Source organism: Molothrus aeneus, unplaced genomic scaffold (genome assembly GCF_037042795.1).
Source record: "Molothrus aeneus isolate 106 unplaced genomic scaffold, BPBGC_Maene_1.0 scaffold_289, whole genome shotgun sequence".
Taxonomy (NCBI): Eukaryota; Metazoa; Chordata; class Aves; order Passeriformes; family Icteridae; genus Molothrus; species Molothrus aeneus.
The window spans coordinates 45,443-65,886 of record NW_027098953.1 but is presented as its reverse complement, the minus strand read 5'-3'; the positions used below and the strand labels follow the sequence as shown (position 1 = coordinate 65,886).

General features: G+C 49.0%; 1 protein-coding gene and 1 long non-coding RNA gene across 2 annotated transcripts in view; both read right to left on the bottom strand.

Annotated features, from left to right (window-relative positions):
- Positions 1-3,354: 3,354 nt before the first annotated feature.
- LOC136569853 (uncharacterized) lies at positions 3,355-4,410 on the bottom strand. Its single transcript, XR_010785486.1, has 3 exons — positions 4,326-4,410; positions 4,007-4,063; positions 3,355-3,688 (listed from the first exon to the last, which is right to left on the bottom strand). It is a non-coding gene; the product is annotated as an uncharacterized lncRNA (long non-coding RNA).
- Positions 4,411-11,177: 6,767 nt separating this feature from the next.
- The window catches only part of LOC136569854 (coiled-coil domain-containing protein 171-like), a 36,530-nt gene continuing 27,263 nt past the window's right edge, over positions 11,178-20,444 (bottom strand). Inside the window, exons 11-13 of the mRNA XM_066570211.1 lie at positions 12,480-12,620; positions 12,118-12,191; positions 11,178-11,502 (exon numbers count right to left, since the gene is read on the bottom strand). Coding sequence (XP_066426308.1) covers positions 11,178-11,502; positions 12,118-12,191; positions 12,480-12,620 — 540 coding nt within the window. The remainder of the gene's footprint in view (positions 11,503-12,117; positions 12,192-12,479; positions 12,621-20,444) is intronic.

Below are 20,444 nucleotides of genomic sequence, written 5' to 3'. Positions count from 1 at the left end.
AACACTATTACCCCAAGAATGGCAAGAGCTAAATTTTTAAGGCGTAACTCAAGAAGATATCAGAGTTATCTCCAAGATGTATCTTTGATAGAAATACATAAGCAAAGATTGTTACTGTGGTTGCAGTTTAAACTTGCTTTAATTGCTGTAGTAAACCAAATTGTACTAGAGAGCAAGATAATAGCTACTGAATGGAGAGTAAGAATAGCAATACCACAAATACGTCACTTTAGAGATTTTGAGTGAGAACAAGCTAAAGCAATTGGGGCAAAGCGCAGGCGTGATGGATGACAAGGGCAACAATGGCACCAGCCTGGCAAATATTAACAATGTTGCTTAGTGGAGTGATTAAGGAAACGCAGGGAGTATACAATATAGAGCAGCGAGCTGACATGAGGGTTACATAGGCTACCAGAACAGGGCAGAATCTTTCTGCTTATCACTAGCTACACCTTTGCATCCATTTTGCACCTGTTTAATTGGAATTCCCTTAGACTCAATGGAAGAATTTGGAAATTGGACCAGAGCTCACATTTATGGCAACTTAAGTAAGGCCTGGTCCAATTGGTGTACTAATCAAAATGGGATGATCACAGAAAATTGGTGTGAAACACAAAAAATCCCTAGAAATCCTTTAGGAGTTGAGGCATTTACAATCGCTCAAGGTTTAAATACTACAAGCCAGTGGCCGCAGGAATTGGATATTTTGGGATCAGTGCCAGGAAATTACTGTTTGTTCTTTGAGTACCACAAGGGTAAAGAGCTGATTAGGGAGAAATCAGGAAAACACGGCGATGGTAGCACTTGGATATCTCCTCTTTCTTCCTGGTATTACAATACCACAGCATACTGTGCCAGTTGGACATGGTCTGTATCCCTAAAACAAAAATCTGCAAGGATGTAACCTCCTGGAGTTTTCTCATTTGTGGAGATAAAGCTGAGCCTGTGATTCCTCAGAAAGCATTAGGAGGACTGTGCTATTTTGGGAAATTGACACTGTTTGCCCCTAGCATTCAACAGATGCTTGACATCAGGCACAAATTCCCTGCAAAATATCTTCAACAACAGGGCTCTGCTCCCTGGCTGGGAACAGCCCGGTTTTGCTGCCCTGAGCGCAGGCAGGAAGGAGCTCAGGCACGTGCAGAGGCAGCAGGCAGCTCGTGTTTGGAGGGGCCCGGGGCTGCGCGCCTGGAGCGACGCGTGGAAACAACCTCGGGGGAAGGAAGATGAGCTCCAGCTGGAGTGCCTGTGCTGCAAGGAGCACAAGCAATTCAGCCTTGCCAGGGTTTCTTAAGGGTGTGTTGGTGTTGCCCAGGAAATGTACACATTTGGGGAAGTGCCCTTGGAAGAGAGGGGCTTGATTCCCAAGGAAACTGCTTCTCCAGGAGCCCCCAGTGAGATAGGTGCAAGTGTCTCCATTTGACTCCCTGTGTTTCCTAGCATTCAACAGATGCTTGACATCAGGCACAAATTCCAACGCCCAAAATGTAATTAGGCTCAGACTGTAAGGATAATGTAGAATTGTAGAATACACATTTCGTTATACTGGCATCACTTTTTACACCAGATGTAGCTTCATCAAAGGCCCTCACACAATTCAAATGATTGGCTTGTTGGACAGGAAAACAAATTAACATTACATCTGCAATACTGAATGAGCTTACCAACTGATGTAGGTAGCATATGCCACGCTGTGTTACTGGATTGGGCTGCTCTAGATTTTTTGTTGCTAGCACAAGGAGACGGATGTGAAGATTTTGAAGGGATCTGTTGCATGAATCTCTCTGACCACTGAATATATTGACAAGAAACTGTCATTGCTTAAGGAGAATATGAAAAAGCGGGCAGTTGTTTAGAATTCTTTTGATGAGTGGCTAAAATTCTGGGGAATAACAGGCTGACTCAAGGACTTAGTACGCGCTGGCATTATGATACTTTGTATTCTTTTTTCAATTCTGCTTATAGTGCCTTGCTTACTATGCTGTGTGCAAAAAATAATTGACTGTGCTTTTAAATCAGTCTAGTTTGTGCAAAAATAAAAGCGGGGAACTGGTGAAGATATTTTGCAGGTTGAGGAGTTTTGGCAAGACAATGGCCATATTCAGCCGATGCACAATCCAGCCTGCTTGTAATAATGGACAATGAACACGTTCACAAAGAATGAATTATGGACATATTCAGAAATGGGCTCAGTATATCCTTGAAAAAGATACAAGAAGAAGAGTCATCAGGACTCAGCAAGTTTGTCAGCAAGCTTGGGAAAACGAGCCATGGGTGAGCCAGACAACCACAGCAAGATACGTAAAAAATTAGATGATCCAATCAGCATTCTATTTTAGACGCGTGAACAGCTAGGATTAACCAATCACGTATTAGCTAGAGACACATGGATAGCAGAGACTTATTATAAATATAGTCTTTTAAAGGATAATAAATTTGGCTTCACTAGATCATACTGCTTATGGTGTGATGTCCCAAAACCTCTGCGCCCTGCAGCCTGTTCCTGCAGGAGGCTCTGGTGAGCCCCTTGCGGGACGCTCTGCCGTGCACGCAGCACTTCTCCTCTTCTCCTGCCCGCCCAGAACGCTCCTGGGACAGCAGGACACAAGCTGGCGGGCTCTGGGCTCAGCACATCCCAAACAGAGGGGCAGGAAGATACAGTGGCTGTTTTGCAGCCCTGCCCAAGAGAGGTGGGAAGGGTCTCCTCCCTCTGGTCTCACTTGGTTGGGTTTCTGACTGGGCCTGAGGCAGGGGCTGCCATTCCTCACTTGTGGGGACACCAGAGCTGCCAGAACCACACCGAGCCTGCAGGCACTGCCCGACAGCGCTGCGGCCACTGGGACGGTCGCGCCTCTGGGGCTCAGCCATTCCCTGCTGCTGCTGCTGCTTTTAGGCACACCCAAAGCTCACTGTTAGGCCATGACGGTCTCTGCTTCTGCCCTCTTCCTGTCCCTGTGTAGGGATGGAGCATTGCTGTGCTTTCAGGAAGCTCTCTGGGAAAAACTTCCAGCATTGCAAGCTCCTCTGCCCTCCATAGATGCATGCTGTGGAATCCCTCACAGTTGGCTTCAGAGCATCCTCAAGCTGGCTTTTCTAAAACCCAGGGTCCTTGTTCCCTTCAGCGTGCTCAGCACGACCTTCAACTCCATGATGCTGTGCAACTGAAGCAGCAGGACAGGGACCTTTGCAGCCTGAGCTGCCCTTGTTCCTCTCTGCCCGTGCACAGAACACAGCGTGGAAGAGAACGGCAGCAGGGCCCTGCGTGTTCCTGGGTTCAGGATTTGTGCCGCTTCAGCTCCACAGACACGTGGGTAAAGTGACAAAGCCAAACTGTTTATTAAGGGAGGGCAAAGCAAAGGGGTGAACTGGGAGGCAAAAAAGGGGATGGACAGGGCCTGGGGGCTGGAGGGAGGAAGGGAGGGAAGGAGCTGCCAACAGGGAGGGAGATGACAGGAGCTCCTGGAGCTTCCCACAGGCTCAGCTGTGACCAACAAGAGCTGGGCCTGGAGTTCCAGCTGGTCCCCTGTGCTCTGCAGGTGGTCTCATCTTCATTGGGAACTGGGGGTTGCCGAAGGACACGGATTCTTCTGATCCTGCAGACCAAGTTCGGCAGCTCTTGCCTCGAACTTCAGCTGGATAAATTGGTTGATGAAGGAGGGGCACTCGTATTCCCTCAAGGCTTGAAGGGCTGGAAAAAAGAAGCACAGAGCCACGGTTAGAGGCCGGATTGCAGGAATCCAGGGAAACACTCCTGCCAGGGCCATCCCAGCCGGCTTCTGCTATGGCCAGAAGGGAGCCGGAGACAAGGGCTTGGGCCGGAAGGTTGTGGCCTCGGCTCCCCCACGTGTGCCTGAAAGCTCTCCGGGCTCTGTCCCCGCCGCCCCTCGTCCGTCCGCACAGGGAGCAGAGCCCTCGGCAGCTCGGGCTGGGATTGTAGCTCCGGAGCTGGGATTTAGAGCTGCTCCCGGCGGCCCCCGCTGGCACCCGCGCGGCTGCCCCCACTCACCCTGACTGAGGACCTGGAGCTCCTCCTTCTGCCCCATCATGAGCACTCCGGCGACCCCTGGCAAGACAGAGCCCGTGGCGGCGCCAGGCGGCACAGCTGCCCGACACGGGCGCTGGCAGCCCTGCGGCCGCACGCCCTCCTGCCCCGGCAGGGCTGCTGCCGGGCCCCTGCCGCACGCTGCCGCCCGAGGGCACGGCTGCGGGAGGGCGGCGGCAGCGCCGAGGGCGGGCGGGGCTGCAGCGGCCTGGGCGCGGCTCCCGCTGTAGCCGGGGCAGCAGCCGGGCCGGGGGCAGGGAGGGGCGCGGGGCTGCTGGCTCACCGATCAGCCTGACGGCTGCCTGTCGCAGGCGCTTCTGTGGGCTCTGCAGGAAGGGCAGGGCCCAGCGCAGGTGCTCGGCTGCTCGGCTCTCGTCCTCCAGCAGCTGCGGGGAGCACCAACAGGGAAGGCTTGGCGCGGGCTCTGCCCCTCGGCCGGGCGCTCCCTGCGCCCAGCAGCGGCCGAGCCGGCCCGCACGGCCCAGGGCAGGGAGCGGCGTGTGGGGCGCAGGCTGGCGGGCCCGGCTGCAGCGCCGGGCAGGGGCACAGCTGCCAGCCCCAGCACGGGGGGCAGGGGGGGCTTCTCCAGCCTGCGGCTGGGGCTCCCGGGCTGTCCTTACCAGGCGCTCGGCGAACTTCATGCGCTGCTGCTTCGTCAGCAGCTCCTCCAGGTCCCTCCTCCTCCGGAAGCGGGCCGCACAAAGCAGGGCTTGGAAAGAGGCCTGGAGAGCAGCAGAGAGCCAGTGGTGGCACCAGAACCCAGGCCACAGGACCCACATGCCTGTGCCAAGGCCAGGGAAGGCTGGAGCCTGCGAGCTGCCAGGGCAGGAGGCAGCCCAGCTCCTTGCCAGGGATGCAGCAGCGTCACACAAAAGCTGACCTTTGCCACACGCCAGTTCTCATCGTGCCAGCGCAGGAAGAGAGGGAGCAGGCTCTGGCTCACAATTCTCGTGAGAGGCTTTTCCCCCTCTTCCACTACCAGCTCCATCACTTTGCAGAAGAGCTGAATGGAGAGCAGCTGCACGTGGCTGTTGTCCTGGAGGAAAGGAAAAGACCTCAGCACCAACTACTCCAGGCCCATCAGGGCAGAGGCCCAAAAGTGCATGAGGCACAACATTTCTGGGCAGCGTCCAGTGCTGGGGGCTGGCCGGGGACACAGAGCCTTACATTCTCCAAGTGTGGCAGGAGTGGCTCAGCCAGCTTCAGGGCGGTGGCGCTGGGTATCTTGAGGCCTTTCTCCTGGAGCATGTGTGTGAGCACAGAGAGGATCATGCCGACCATCTCTGCATCAGGATCCGCCAGCTGCTCCAGCAGGTGTTGATAGAGGCCGCGTATTCCTCCGCCCTGTGTGCAAGAGCAGGCCGTGCTGTGAAGCCAAGGACAGCCGCAGCACCAGCAGCTGCTTGGGGCACTCAGGCAGCTGAAGTGGGAGGCAGGAGAGCTGGGAGCAGCTGCCTCTGCTGCCAAAGGCCAGCCAAGGCCAAAGGTCTGCGTTGGCCAGCCCCACGCTGTCAGCGCAGCTTCAGCCACTGCCCTTTCTCACCAGCGAGGGCTCCTTGCTGAGCACCACGAGGCCTCTGAGCTCCAGGCGCAGCCTGTCCCTGCACTCGCTCGGCAGGTGCCTGGACACAACCGACAGGGCACTGGCACCATGCTTGGTCAAGTCCAGACACTGCAGGACCTGAAAGGCACAGGGCAGTGACAGGGGGGCCGGCCAGCAGGAGCCCAGAAGCGCACAGGGCCGGGCCCAGGCAGCAGCAGCAGCAGGCGCGGGCAGCGTCCCAGGCAGCTGCAGCTACGAGAGGCCAGAGAGCTGGGAGGCAGCTCAGCCAGGCAGTGCTGGCCATCAGGCTCACCTCCACAAAGAAGGCCAGGGCAGGCAGATCCCAGCAGGGCTGCTTCCCAATGAGCAGGTTGAGCAGGTGCAAGGCGATGCGGGAACACAAGGGGGTCAAGCTATGGCGCATCTCCCTGGCAGGGGGAAAAAGGCAGAAAAGCCCTGAGCCAGGCAGGCAAACCTCTGCCAGGACTGACTCCCAGAGGTGTGATCTTTCTCCAGCACCGTGCAAGGGGACGTGGGTGCTCTGGGAGGCAGCTGCTCCTGGGCACCCTCCTCTCCCAGCCTATTCCAGTCTGCTTGGTCGCCCGTCGCTGACAAGGCCCTCTTGCCCACAACCACGGGGACTGCGTGGGGCACTCCGGGCACGGGGCACAAACGCTGGCGGCGGTGGGAGAAGGGGGTCTCACCTGGCCAGCAGACCGACTGCATGGTGCCGGGTGTCGGCACAGAGCAGGGTGTCCCAGAGGCACTTGCGCTCCAAAGCCACCAGCCTCTTCTCAAAGTCCAGTAGGCAGAGCAGAGCCTTCATGGCCTGCACTGCAAACCTGTGTACAGAGCAAAGGCCAGGTCACGCCGGGAGCACTGGCGCTGGCCACAAGGGCATGGGAAGGACAGGGCGACTGAGACCTGTTGGGCTTTGTGGGAAGGCAGTGTTCCTCCCGGCACGCTCTCCAGAAGTTCTCAACCTCCTCTGGCATCTGCTCTGTGGTGACAAAAACTTGGAAGAGCAGAGCCACAAACAGGCGGGCAGAATGAAGGACTAGTGCCTCGTGCCACTCGGGCATGTGGACAGTCTTCCACAGCACCACAGTTGCCTGCAAAGGAGAAAGCACCCCAAGGCAGCAGTCAGTGCCCAGGTGTCCATGTTGCAGGGCCCAAGGGGAGATGCAGTGGGAGCAGCCAGCCTGCTCCCCCTGAGTCTGCCCCTAGCCCAGCTTTCGGCCCAGCGCCTGAGGCAGGGAGGTGCAGGACAGGGAGAGAGCATGGAGAGCTGCTGGAGAGGTGACCTGGAGGGTGAGCAAAGGCCAGTTCTAGAAACTCACAGCCAGGGCAAAGATGGCCTCGTTATCCCCACTGTAGAAGAACATGCTGTAATGTGGCCGGTCCTCTGTCACAGACAGGAGCGCTGGAAGCACCTTCTGCACTGCGGATCCCGAGGAGCCGATGGTCCTCCACATCAATGCAGCAGCTCTGTGGGACCAGGGCTGCGCGTCAGTACCGTGCCCTGTGCGGCTGGGTGGGGCCGGGTGACAGAGCCCCGGTGCCCTGAGGGGCGGGGGGGGCATGGCAGCAGGCTCAGGAAACAGAGGGGCCCCAGGGTCCTGGAGCTGTCCGCCTGTCTGGCAGACCCCACTGGACAGGCTGGACAGGGGGAGGGCCCTAGGGGCCACTGAGCACCAAGCTCTCGAGGCAGTTGTGCTCTGTACCTGTCACAGGTTGGGGCACAGCGCAGGAGGCTCATCACCACATTAGCAGGGTGCTCTTGGGCCAGGCTCAGAATGTCCCTTTGCAGCCCAGCGTCCACAGTGAGACGGGACACGAGTGTCTGGTGAATGTCCCTCACCATGGCTGGCACCTAGAGGAGGCATGGGGAATGCCTGGAGTGCTGTGCAAGGGGGCAACTTGCCCAGCTTCCCCCAAGAAGTGCTTGCCTTCCCACCCCACTTTGCTGGCTTCAGTGGCTGGCGGGGCCCAGCAGACGTAGCTTAAGGGCCACACGATCCTGGGAGGCCTTCAGCCCTTGGCCCCAGGCTGCTTACCTGCTGCTGAGATGAAAAGAAATGCTGAGTGGGAGCAGGAACCGCAGTGCAAGTGGGCCTGGTGTTGGTCTTTGAGAGGGCCCACGTGCTTTGAGTCCTTGCATCCTCACTCAGGGCCGTGACAGCCTCTGGCCTGCCCTCAGCCATTGCCCTGACAGAGTCTGCTGCCTGCTCAGGGGAGGCTGAGCTGACATCAAGCTCTGCCCGCAGCTCAGCCATGCCCTCGGTTGCTGTGGCGCTGGTGTTTCTGCACCGAAGGCACAGGAACCTCCGCAGTATCTGCAGCAGAAGGAAGGGCAGGAAGAGAGGGACGTTCCATGGCCTGCTCCAAGCGCGGCACTGGGCCAAGCAGTGCCAGCAGGCCCGGCCCAGGTGGGGATGGCCGCAGGTACCTGTGCTGCTCTGTGGAAGCGGCCGCGAGTGGGGTCCTGCTCTCGTGTCCGATCCTTGCCCGCATCTGGCAAAGAGCGAGTGCAGCCAGAGCTGAGGGGCTGCGGGAGAGGCCCGAGAACACGGCCCAGCCCTGGCAGGGACAGCCCCCGGGTGGCCAGGGGATGGAGCAGGGCCGCTGGGGGGCAGCCCCAGCCCCTCTTCCGTCCTGTCTGCGGGCTCGTCCACAGGGGCCGGGCCGGCCGCAGGCACCAGCCCTGCAGCCCGGCTCTGCCACTCACCATCCTGCAGTGGCTGCAACTGCTCCGGCTCTGCAGGCTGCTGCACTGGGGAGGCTGCAGGGCCTTTCCTTTTCTTCCCCCGAAGCACCTTGAAGAGGCTGAGCACTCTGCCTGCCATCCCGCTTTCTGACCTCGAGGACACCTTTGAGACAGATGCCTGGGCAAAGGTCTGAATCAGCAAGCACCTTGCAGGTGCCTGCAACAGAGAGGCCTCAGGAAGGCTACAGGACAGCGTGTCCTGCACTCTGGTCTCGAGGCCTCCTGCCACAATAACAGGAAGGTCCTTGTGAGCAATGGAGGTCACTGAGTCCTATGGCCTGGCCACGAGGGCACCGCCACAGGGATGGCAGATGCCTGGGAAAAACTCTGAGTCAGGAAGTCCTGCAGTCTGGCCACAAGGCCAGCCGCAGGAGTAACACCTTGGAAAAGCTGTGGGTCAGCGACAAAAGAGCCGGCTGCGTGGGGCTCCTCACAGCACAGCTCTGGCACGTCCTGTCCCGTCACATCCACCAAGCACTGTGGCGTTGCCTCGTCACCGCCAGCACCCATGTCACCACGTGTCACAAAGGGTCCTGTTCCATTCCATTCCATGGTAACCGTGCTGCGCCTTGTGTCAGCAAGGGCCCTTGGGATACGCTGCCAAGTGCTCTGGGGCCACCCCCACCCTGCCCAAAATGCCTCTGATTGGAAGAAATCCATTGCCCCAAGTGTCTAAGACAGCCCGGGACACACCAAGCCCAGCCAAGTGCTCAGGGAAGGACTCTCCATGGTGCCTGGCCAGCACAGCCCAGCTCGCTGCTGGCTCTGGAGCAGAGCAGCTTCCAGCAAGCACGGGGCAAACACATCTTGCCAAGAGTTAAGACACACCAGATAGGGGAGATGGCATGAATGTGTGCATCAAGGCCTTTGAATTCACAGCTCCCCAAGAGAGCTTTGGGGCACTCGGCTGGACAAAAATGATCCGACTCAGACCTGTGCTCAAAGGTGGGCAACAAACCCTGCTGCAGGTGCTTGGCTTGGTCTCTGCAGGCCCAGACAGATGCCAAAGCTGCTCTTCACATCCTTCCCCTGCCCCTCTGCCAAGTGCAAGGGGCCTCAATGACTGAAGGAAACACAGGGAGTCAAATGGAGACACTTGCACCTATCTCACTGGGGGCTCCTGGAGAAGCAGTTTCCTTGGGAATCAAGCCCCTCTCTTCCAAGGGCACTTCCCCAAATGTGTACATTTCCTGGGCAACACCAACACACCCTTAAGAAACCCTGGCAAGGCTGAATTGCTTGTGCTCCTTGCAGCACAGGCACTCCAGCTGGAGCTCATCTTCCTTCCCCCGAGGTTGTTTCCACGCGTCGCTCCAGGCGCGCAGCCCCGGGCCCCTCCAAACACGAGCTGCCTGCTGCCTCTGCACGTGCCTGAGCTCCTTCCTGCCTGCGCTCAGGGCAGCAAAACTGGGCTGTTCCCAGCCAGGGAGCAGAGCCCTGTTGTTGAAGATATTTTGCAGGGAATTTGTGCCTGATGTCAAGCATCTGTTGAATGCTAGGGGCAAACAGTGTCAATTTCCCAAAATAGCACAGTCCTCCTAATGCTTTCTGAGGAATCACAGGCTCAGCTTTATCTCCACAAATGAGAAAACTCCAGGAGGTTACATCCTTGCAGATTTTTGTTTTAGGGATACAGACCATGTCCAACTGGCACAGTATGCTGTGGTATTGTAATACCAGGAAGAAAGAGGAGATATCCAAGTGCTACCATCGCCGTGTTTTCCTGATTTCTCCCTAATCAGCTCTTTACCCTTGTGGTACTCAAAGAACAAACAGTAATTTCCTGGCACTGATCCCAAAATATCCAATTCCTGCGGCCACTGGCTTGTAGTATTTAAACCTTGAGCGATTGTAAATGCCTCAACTCCTAAAGGATTTCTAGGGATTTTTTGTGTTTCACACCAATTTTCTGTGATCATCCCATTTTGATTAGTACACCAATTGGACCAGGCCTTACTTAAGTTGCCATAAATGTGAGCTCTGGTCCAATTTCCAAATTCTTCCATTGAGTCTAAGGGAATTCCAATTAAACAGGTGCAAAATGGATGCAAAGGTGTAGCTAGTGATAAGCAGAAAGATTCTGCCCTGTTCTGGTAGCCTATGTAACCCTCATGTCAGCTCGCTGCTCTATATTGTATACTCCCTGCGTTTCCTTAATCACTCCACTAAGCAACATTGTTAATATTTGCCAGGCTGGTGCCATTGTTGCCCTTGTCATCCATCACGCCTGCGCTTTGCCCCAATTGCTTTAGCTTGTTCTCACTCAAAATCTCTAAAGTGACGTATTTGTGGTATTGCTATTCTTACTCTCCATTCAGTAGCTATTATCTTGCTCTCTAGTACAATTTGGTTTACTACAGCAATTAAAGCAAGTTTAAACTGCAACCACAGTAACAATCTTTGCTTATGTATTTCTATCAAAGATACATCTTGGAGATAACTCTGATATCTTCTTGAGTTACGCCTTAAAAATTTAGCTCTTGCCATTCTTGGGGTAATAGTGTTAAGTGTGTAAGAACAGTTATTGCATATTAGGTTAATAGGCTTAAATTTTTGCTTTTTCCCTCGGACCACTGCTAAATTATGTTCTTGACAAACTTGTCGCCAAGTTTTTAAGTGACGCTTTATACAACGAGCCTTAAGCCTGTGGCTTACATGCACAACCATGCAGATATCAAGCATTTTCTATCTGATTTACAACTTGTGATGGAAGTGAAGGTAAAAGAAGTCTGTCTACATCTAACCTGTGTGTATTAAGCTTATGTGAAGTTGCTAGTACTTCCTCTGCATAGTCCAGAAAATTTGGTAGATATTCTAACCGTTGTTCAACGGTCGGCTGTCGAAGAATTGGATTCAGGGCTGTCTGGAATCGGTGCTTTTGCCGACTCTCCGCCTCTGGGCACAACATGGGCTGAGGACGGTGCTTTCAGATAGGGCTTCACCCACGTGGCTGGAATCCAACGAATGCCTTTATCTGTAAGTAAGCACGTAGAAGCTCTTCCTCTTAATTTGACTGTAGCTGGTCCTTCCCACACCCCTGTTTCTGGACTTTTGAACATGACCTGAATGCCGTCAGGCAATTCCTCACTTGGATTACGTGTGAGGGCATGATGCACAAGAATAGGTGGATCTTCCCTATCTCCTGTTGTTCTAAGGTAATTAAGCACAAAAATGGCTTTAGCTGTTTTTTCCTCAGGGGATAACCTTGGAGTTCCCCCTTTTTGTTTTGCAGCATGCCCTTGAATGTCTGGTGGGCACGCTCAATAATTGCCTGTCCGGTACGATTGTGAGGAATACCAGTGTCACGTCGAATACCCCACAAATTACAGAAACGTTGGAATCTTAAGGAACAGTAAGCAGGACCATTGTCTGTCTTAATTGCTAAGGGGATACCTAATATGGCAAAGCAATTGCACAAATGTTTCTCAACACGACGTCTCACCTGTTAAGGGAGTAGCTCATATAACTCAAGAATAGGTATCAATGCAAACATGGACAAACTTTTTCTGACCAAATTCTGCTACATGAGTTACATCCATTTGCTATAATTGCAAGGGTTGAGTACCCCTAGGGTTAACACCATGACTAAACTAATGCCATCTGGTTGACAAGTCAGGACAGTATTGCACAATACCAGAAGCATCAGTAAGGGGTATAGCAAATTGTTTACCTAACATTTTTGCAGATTGATGAAGAAATGCATGGGAAGTTTTGGCTTGCTGAAATTTATCAGAGTTTGGCATTGGCCAGACAGTGGCTACTAACCGATCAGCTCGAGCGTTACCTTCAGACAGACCAGGGAGAGCTTGATGACCACGAACATGAATAATCAAGTATTCCTGCCGTTGTTGATTTAGGATTTTAAGCAATCAGCTTAAAAGGGAATACAAATGCTCATTACTCATTTCTTCAAGCACTGCTCCTTCTAGGCGTTGGACACAGCCAACTACATAAAGCGAATCAGAAACAATGTTAATGACCTCATTATTCCGATTTTCAAAAGCCCAAATCACAGCTTTCAATTCTATTGTCTGCAATATATCTTTTACCTCTCCAAAAATGACATGCTTTTTCCACGCTTTGTCTTACTGCCAAGTGCAGGCAGCCCTTTTGGGCCTTTTACCTACATCTGTAAATACTGTCTGCCCAGACACCGGACAGTCAAATCTCCAGGGTCTGTCCTCCAGACGCTCATGCTCCACTAAAGATACCACCCGGTGCCATGGATAAGTATTGTGAACTTTACCATCATATCCAGCCAAAGCTATCTGTAAAGAAACAGAATGCTTAATTCTCTATTTAAGATATTAGTTAGCTAATGCTACAGCAATTGAATATGGTTCATGTCTCTAGATTTCTAATATTCTCTCACTGCCCTTCATAGTCAAATGAGCAAAAAGTTCTAGTTGAGTGGTAATATTTCTAGATTGTTTTACAGGTAAAAATACTCTTTCTATAATAACGAAAGGATTAGCTTAAGTTTTAACCTATTGATAAATCAAGGTGAAAGGATGCTTGGCATAATTGTCATCTTCTTTGTTCTGGGTGATGATCATCAGTTGAACTGGAACATCTTCAATCAGAGGAGGTCCGTGTGAGGTAGCAACCTTTGTGGCAATGTGATCTAAGGCTTGCTGTTGTTTTTTATCTTGGATCTGGCATTCATCTGCTCAAGACGCAGTACTTAGTAACTGTATTAGTGGTCCAAGTTCTTCATTAGTTATCCCACAAATAGGTCTTATCTATTGAATATTTTCTACTAACTTCTGCACATCAGGTACAGTTTTCATCTCAGTTGTAATGGTGAGTTTCTGTGGCTTCATTACAGACTGATCAATCTGCTACTTGAGATATTTCTAAGGAGCAGAAGATTGCACTTTATAAGGAGCAATTCTTATACCCCTTTCTTCTAGCAAAACTGTCATGGTTTTAGAACAGTTACATAGTTTAATTTGCAGCTACTAATATATCATCCAAGTAGTGATAGATGATATACTCAGGGAATTGCTGCCGAACAGGTTCTAATGCCCAAGCCACATAAATTTGGCACATCGTAGGGGAATTTTGCGTGCTTTGGGGCAAACAAAGTTCTTCATACTTTTTGTTCGGTTCTGCCTTATTGATAGATGTAACAGAAAATGTAACATTGACTAGTGTTTTCTGGATGCAAGGGAATGGTAAAAAAACAATCTTTGAGATCAATGATCAATATATTCTACGACTCAGGTATCATAGTAGGAGATGGAAGACCAGGTTGCAAGGCAGCCGTACTTAGCATGATTGCATAAACAGCACATAAGTCATTGAGCAACCTCCATTTCCCACTCTTGTTCGGGATGGCAAAAATTGGAGTGTTCCAAGGGGTAATCGATGCCTTTATGTGCCCTTCCTCCAGCTCTTCTTGCACTAATGGTTGGATTATGGGCAGCTTTTCCTTTGACAGCAGCCACTGATCAATCCAAACAGGTGTATCAGTGGTCTAGCTGATTTTGAGGATTGGCTGCCTTCCAGCGGCCGCTGCTAAAAAGGCCGTGTAACAATGGTGGCTTTTAAAGTTTCTTTGTAATAGAATCACCATTAGGATGTGTCAGGGTTACCTGTTTGTCTGGTTTAGGTCTTGTGATGTCTGTGGCTCAATATATTTCTTGTTTACCTGTGGAACCAAGGCTTCCTGTTCCCCATTCCTTGTAGTCCGTACAGGGGACGCAAGACTTAAAAGGAATAAGCTGAGCAATTGGTGAACCTTTGGGAATAGATACAGGAGGAAAAAATGTTCTAACCATAATTTTAACAACCCCTTGATAGTCTGCATCAATAACTCTTGGAATTCTATTTCATCTCTTTTTACTGGCAGATGATCTCTCTAACAGTAAAGAACTAAGCTTATCTTTCAAGGGTCTTTTTACATTAGTATCCATCAGGTGTACAGCAGAGTCTGTGATGGTAACAGCTACTGTGGTTTCTACTTCTACACTGGCACTTCTAGAAGTTGACGATCTAAGGGAGTAAAATCTTCTTCTTCTTCTTCCGTGGGAGGCTGAGCTATCCAGGCAGCTCTCTGTATTTCTCTCGGCATGCATGGAGAGGGCGCGTTCCAAGGCCCGTTTCCCTGGAACCGATATTCTCTAGTATTGTGGTTATCTTTTTTGCGGATCAAACAAAATTTTTTCATAAATGCAGAGTGACACTGACTTATTTGAATATATTTCATGCAAGATATATGCTTAAATTCCACTAGTTCACCCAGTGTTGCTTGCCACAGACCATAGTGACAAGAAGTGCTCTACAGACTTTGGACTTTTGAACAGCAATGTTTTGCTGGTCCAACCTAGAACAGTCCTAGCACTCTGGAGAAAAGGTAAAATAATTCACACTTGATTTTGGAAGCCTGGAGCAATGGAAAAAAAAATCATCCTGAATCAGAGAATGTTCAAGAGAAGCATACTGGGAGGCACAAACTGAATGAAACAATAATGTCTAAAACCAGAATGCTTGAAGCTGTGGAAGGAGAACGGGGAGATTTGCCTTGCTACCAGATCCCAAATGTGCTGTGGTTCCAGTAGCCTAGTTTACAACACTCTTGGGAAGAATGAGACAGCCACAGAGCAATTAGCAGTGCTCAGACCTGCTGGAGAGCACATGAAGTCCTATCTGAAAACCACATGCAAGTTCGATTTTTGTAAATTTGCTCTGGAAAAGTAGAGAAGAGTTTAGTGATAGCAGGTAGGAGTTTAATTCTAGCATCCCCTTTCCTATTCCCTCTGCTCTAAGAGAGATCGGTTACTTTTTCTCCTGCAAACACAGTAAGGAGCCTTTTATTTCCCCCCTCTCCTGAGGGGTGAGATATAAACCCCCTTACAGCACTTAGTAGACTGATAATGCAGAAGCTGTATAAAAGAATCAGGTGATATGACACATTGAGAACAGGAGTCAAAGAAACACAGATAGCATTTTTCAATAGTACCAGTTCAGGATAAATTTCATTTTCGCATGAGTTCCTCCCATTCAGAGCTGAAACTGAGAAAACAATCTGCCAGTAGAGAGGTCCCGGCTGTGTCAAGGTTCCGTGACAACTAGAAGTCATGACTGGCCATGCCTCCACAGATGTGTCTCTGGGCTTTGCAGGATAGCAATGAGATCAGAAAATTATAAAAAGGGCCTGCCATAAACTGCTGCAGCCTGCAAATGCCTCAGGCATTTGTTGGGGACAAAGCAGCTCCTGTCACCCATGGTTAGTGGGACTTTGCTGCAGCACTTTTTGGTTGCATATTTTCTCATGGCTGTCACCTGTGTGGTGAAGGTTTTTTTTATTTATGCATTCATCATTTGTGTTAAAACAGCAATAGTAGTGCAAAAATTTTCACTAGTAATGCCAATAGAAATAACATCAACTCCCCAAAAGAAAACGTTAAACAAGAGCAGTGTTACCAGCCAATTCACAAACCTTTTCTAACAGCGGAAAAGTGAAAGGTTTGTTGTGAAAAGTATTGATCTTTTACACTGTTGAAACTATCAATACCACGTGCTGGGGTTGGAACTCTCCAAGAAACAAATATTGATTTCCCTCTTTTCTGATGTACAAATGACAGACAATGGCTGAACGAACTCTGAATCTTTTAATTGTTTTGAGGCCGACAGATTCTGTTAGTATTTAATTTTTATTGTTTCATTGTTCTCCTGTTTTCTGCTGCCACCCCCCTACCCATCTTTGAAACCTTCAAGGGGAGATACTTTGCTTTTTTTTTCCTTTTTTGTGTTAGAAAGACAAGTGAAGGAGTAGTTGAAATTAATGTAGTATTCCCTATACTGCAGTTCGCTGTCCGGTCTGATTCATCTAATTTTAGTATTACCTTCAGGAACATTGTAGCAATTTATTTGAAACACAAAGTACTAGTGATGATATAGCATTCTTATTTTTTAAAAACAACACACGTTCCAGAAAATCATGCTATAAAATAAATGTCTTCTTTATAATAGTGAACTGTGGATATTTCATCTCAGTATAAATGCTGCAAACAGAAATCCTGCTTCAGAATCTTTAATTTCACCAATTTTACAACAAATATGAATGGCAAAATTGAAAGAGAAAGACGGAGGAATACATAGGCACATGTGTTTCTATTGATCCAAATGCTAAGCAGAATTTGGAGCAAAATGAAATGGATTAGAGCAGAGTAAATTTTTTTCTTTAATTTTATTTTATGGAATAAGCATTAATCTTCAATACCGGGTATATGTCATGTAAAGCTTAAAAAGTAGTTATTCATTGTCCTGAAGATCACCCAGACACAGTAAATAAATTTCATTTTTTTGGCAAGAGATCCAGGCGTTCACGCCATTGGTGATGGATCTTTCTCAAACACTGTCCCGTCTCTCATATAGTAATGAGATTACCTTGCTTGTTTTTGCTTGTCACTAAAGCCAAGCACACAGTTTTATTGAATGTATTGTTTCACTTTTCTGTTGCCTTAATATTCCTAGTAAAATATGATCTTTCTTTCCATTGGTGTCTGTGTCCTTTAAAACACCCCTGTCAATTGACAGAACAAGGGCCTAAGACCTACTGGGATCAACGTTAGATTTGTTGAAGTTGCCTAAGCAATGGTTTGTGCCCCTCATTTTTTTCAACAATAGCCCAAGTCTGTAGAAAAGGGGAACTTAAGCAAGTATCTTGAGTTTCCTGAAAAGAACAAAATTCTTGGACAGCAAGCAGCCTTCCCAAAGAGCTAGCAGCAAACTGAAGATACCTTGATGAACAGATTAGTGAGATTATGAGCCACGTTTGCCTGTGATGGCAATGTTGCCTTTTTCCCAACCTGGAAATGAAAGTAGAGATAATTTTAGTAAGGAGATAATATAAAAATGGATCTTTATTTGGAAGTTTTCAGGGGCAGTTATGGAAGATGTCCACAAAAGCCCACTCCCTCCAGAGATGAGTACATATTTGTAGGTTTTAGGAAATTAGCGTAATTGATAAAAAGCACTAATTAGGACAACAAGTGGTGATGCAATTCCCCCCCAGGTCAAGTTCCTTCTCTGGAGTCCCCCCTCTTGGCACTGGCTGTACTTTGTCCATTAAAATGCATCTCAAAGAGTTGTTCTTGTGTGCCAGGAAGAACCAAGATGGCACCAGGGCCTTGGACCCCCCGCAGCGCTTGGAGCTCTGGAATTTGTTTTGTCTTTCTGCTTAGGAAAAGGACTTGGAAAAGTATTGGGAAAACTGGTGACTAATACAGTAGGATACAGAGCTACAAACATATATGCAAAGAATATAGAAAACATAGAAAAAAGGCAAAACCCAAATGGCATCAGCAAGGTCTTGGGCATGAACATGTATGTCCAGATGGCCTTCTCAGCCCTATTTCTGTGTATTTCTGGGAACCAGAGGAATCCTGCTTGAGCCTGTGCGGAGATGGATTTGGGAAGTAAAAATTTGTTTATTTTTTTCTCCTTGGGGCAGCTCCTGTTCCTAACATCAGCTAAGCCTCTCTCCACCTGATGCCTCTGTTGCAGCAAAACAATTCATGGCAGACAGAAGACACTGACAATTCCAGGGACATGGCTTTCTCCAGTGCCAGCTGTGAGTGGGAGTCGGAATAAAAACTCTGTGAACCACAACTCCATTGGAAGATTCCTTTCCTTTTCATTCCGTAAATAAGCTCTACATTCCCTTCTGAATTGTCAGTTGCTTGTTAAGGATGGGAACTTCTCTTTTATGATTTTTTTTCCTATGGTTTTTCCTATGGAATTGGATGAAGGTCTCCTTCATTCACAAACTCCAGACCAAACTGCCTTTGAAATATGGCCCATGGGCAGTTTTTGCCCAGCCATGGTACTTCTAGATCAGAAAGCAAAGGCAATGGCATTTGCAGCCAAAACCCAACAAAGCCTGGGACAGCCAAAACATTCTGGGGAGACACAGGCCTCCAGCTGTTCCTAGAAATCAATGGAGTTCCTGCCAAATGGTTCTGTAGCGCTAAGTGCAATCTCTTTGCCTGGATCAGAGCCTTGCTCAACGGAAAAAACAGAAAGATCAGCAAGGGTGCTCCCAAAGGCCCATCACATCGTTTTTATTCTGCTCATCTGGCTTAAGTTTGCAACTCAATGTGTGGCTGCAGTTACACTGATGAGGAGGAAAGAAAAACAAAACAAACAAACAAACAAAAAAACACCAATAAAAAAAGAGCCTCATGGCAGGGCTATGACGTTCCACAAGAGGAATCACTGGTGTGCATTTCATGGACCTCTCTCAATCCTATTAAAGTACTCTAGTCCTGGTTTAAAATAGACAGGTATGAAACAACTTTGGGAGACGGAGACTAAAATGGCTTATGGGATTTTTTTTTTAAGAATGAGGAAAATTACTCAAAATGTGGTTTTTTGTAACATTTTAAAATATACTACATAAAAATTAACAACTGCAATAAGTAAGAATTTAAAAAGTAAGTTCTTTGGTGTACAAATAATTAGAAACACAGAAATGTGAAGATATGAATGCATATTTTCATAAAAATATGAAATTACAGACAAAAGTCGCTGATGGTAGAGACAGGAATGTGACATACACACACACTGAGTCCATGCAGCAACAGCCAATGCTTATTGAATGGCTGTGGGAAATGGATTTGTGAAGAATTCTCACAACCTGACAGAAAGCTCACAGTCTTGTACACCTGTATGCAAACACTGAGGTAAGGTGTGCTGACTTAGGAAGGCCATGGACTAGAGATGACATTGTGGAGAGAGACTGAACTAGAAACAAGTTTCAACAAGTTTCAAAATATGGCCCTGCAAAAAGACTAGATATTTTAGAGAATTAGAACTGTGAAAGATGCATTGTAGCAGGACCATGTGGGGAAAAATAGAGGCGATTTGTGTTAAGAGTTAATAGCAGCATTGTGTGGCAAAAGCTAATAGGTTGAAAAACATTTATAAGGTATTGTAACCAGGAAATAGGTTGGCTTCTGATGGAATGGCATTGAGTTTTACATCTCTTGTGTCTCACTATTCATCGAGACTGATAATGGAATCAAATCTTTTTAAATGCCTTCCAGTTGCCCATCTCTGTAAAAGCTGGGAAAACCAACAAAAGGCACCCTCTTTTATAGGGGCTTCAAATTTCCCACTCTTACATAGCTGATTGGACAAGGGTCTTAGCTCCACCAGCTCACTGGCCAATGATATGGGTGCATTCATGGTTCAAACGGATTGGCTGAAGTCCCCTGTTTGAACTTGAATCCAGCCTATCAGTAACACACCCGGGGACTTGGTTGCTTCTACTATCCAATGGATTAGGCTGGTTGAGTTGCTGTCTTGTTATGCCACATCATCTGTGCAGCTTTAGGCCACCTATAGCTGTCACAACCAAAAACTACATACACTGAACTATAATACAAAGGTTGGTACTTTAATTACTCCTTTTTTAATTCTACTTTAATTAGGTCTTTTTACATTGCTGGATTTTTTTTTCTCCTGAAGAGAAGCTAGGATACTGCTCAAGAAAACTGTCACATCCAATAATTAAATTCCCTGATTTCTCCTGGTGCTGGGTAAGACCTTCAGGCTGAAAGACCTGACTGAAGGCAAAGAACTAGTTCTGTGTGGTTTTGTTGACTGAAGACCCAGTACCAGTTCTGCTCCCTGTCATATGGGAGGATGCACCCATTGATGACCCAGTACTGTTTCTGGTTGGTGTCAGGTTGGTGAATGTGTCCCTTGATGACCAATGCTTGCTCTGCTTGGTGTCCCACTGGAGGGTATGTTGCTTGCAGACAAACTGTAACTTCTGTCGGATATCGCATGGGAGGATACGTCCGTTGATGATCCAAAACTTGTACTTAGGTTTTGGGTCATCAGTGGACATATTGGACAGTCTGATGTCACACTGGAGGGTATGCTGCTTGCAGACAAACTGTAACTTCTGTCGGATATCCTGTGGGAGGATATGTCCACTGATGATCCAAAACCTGTTCTGTCTGGTGTCACACTGGAGAGTGTGTTGGTTGCAAACCCAGGGTACGTTCTGTCAGATATCTCATGGGAGGATATGCCCACTGATGATCCAAAACCTGTTCTGCTTGGTGTCACACTGG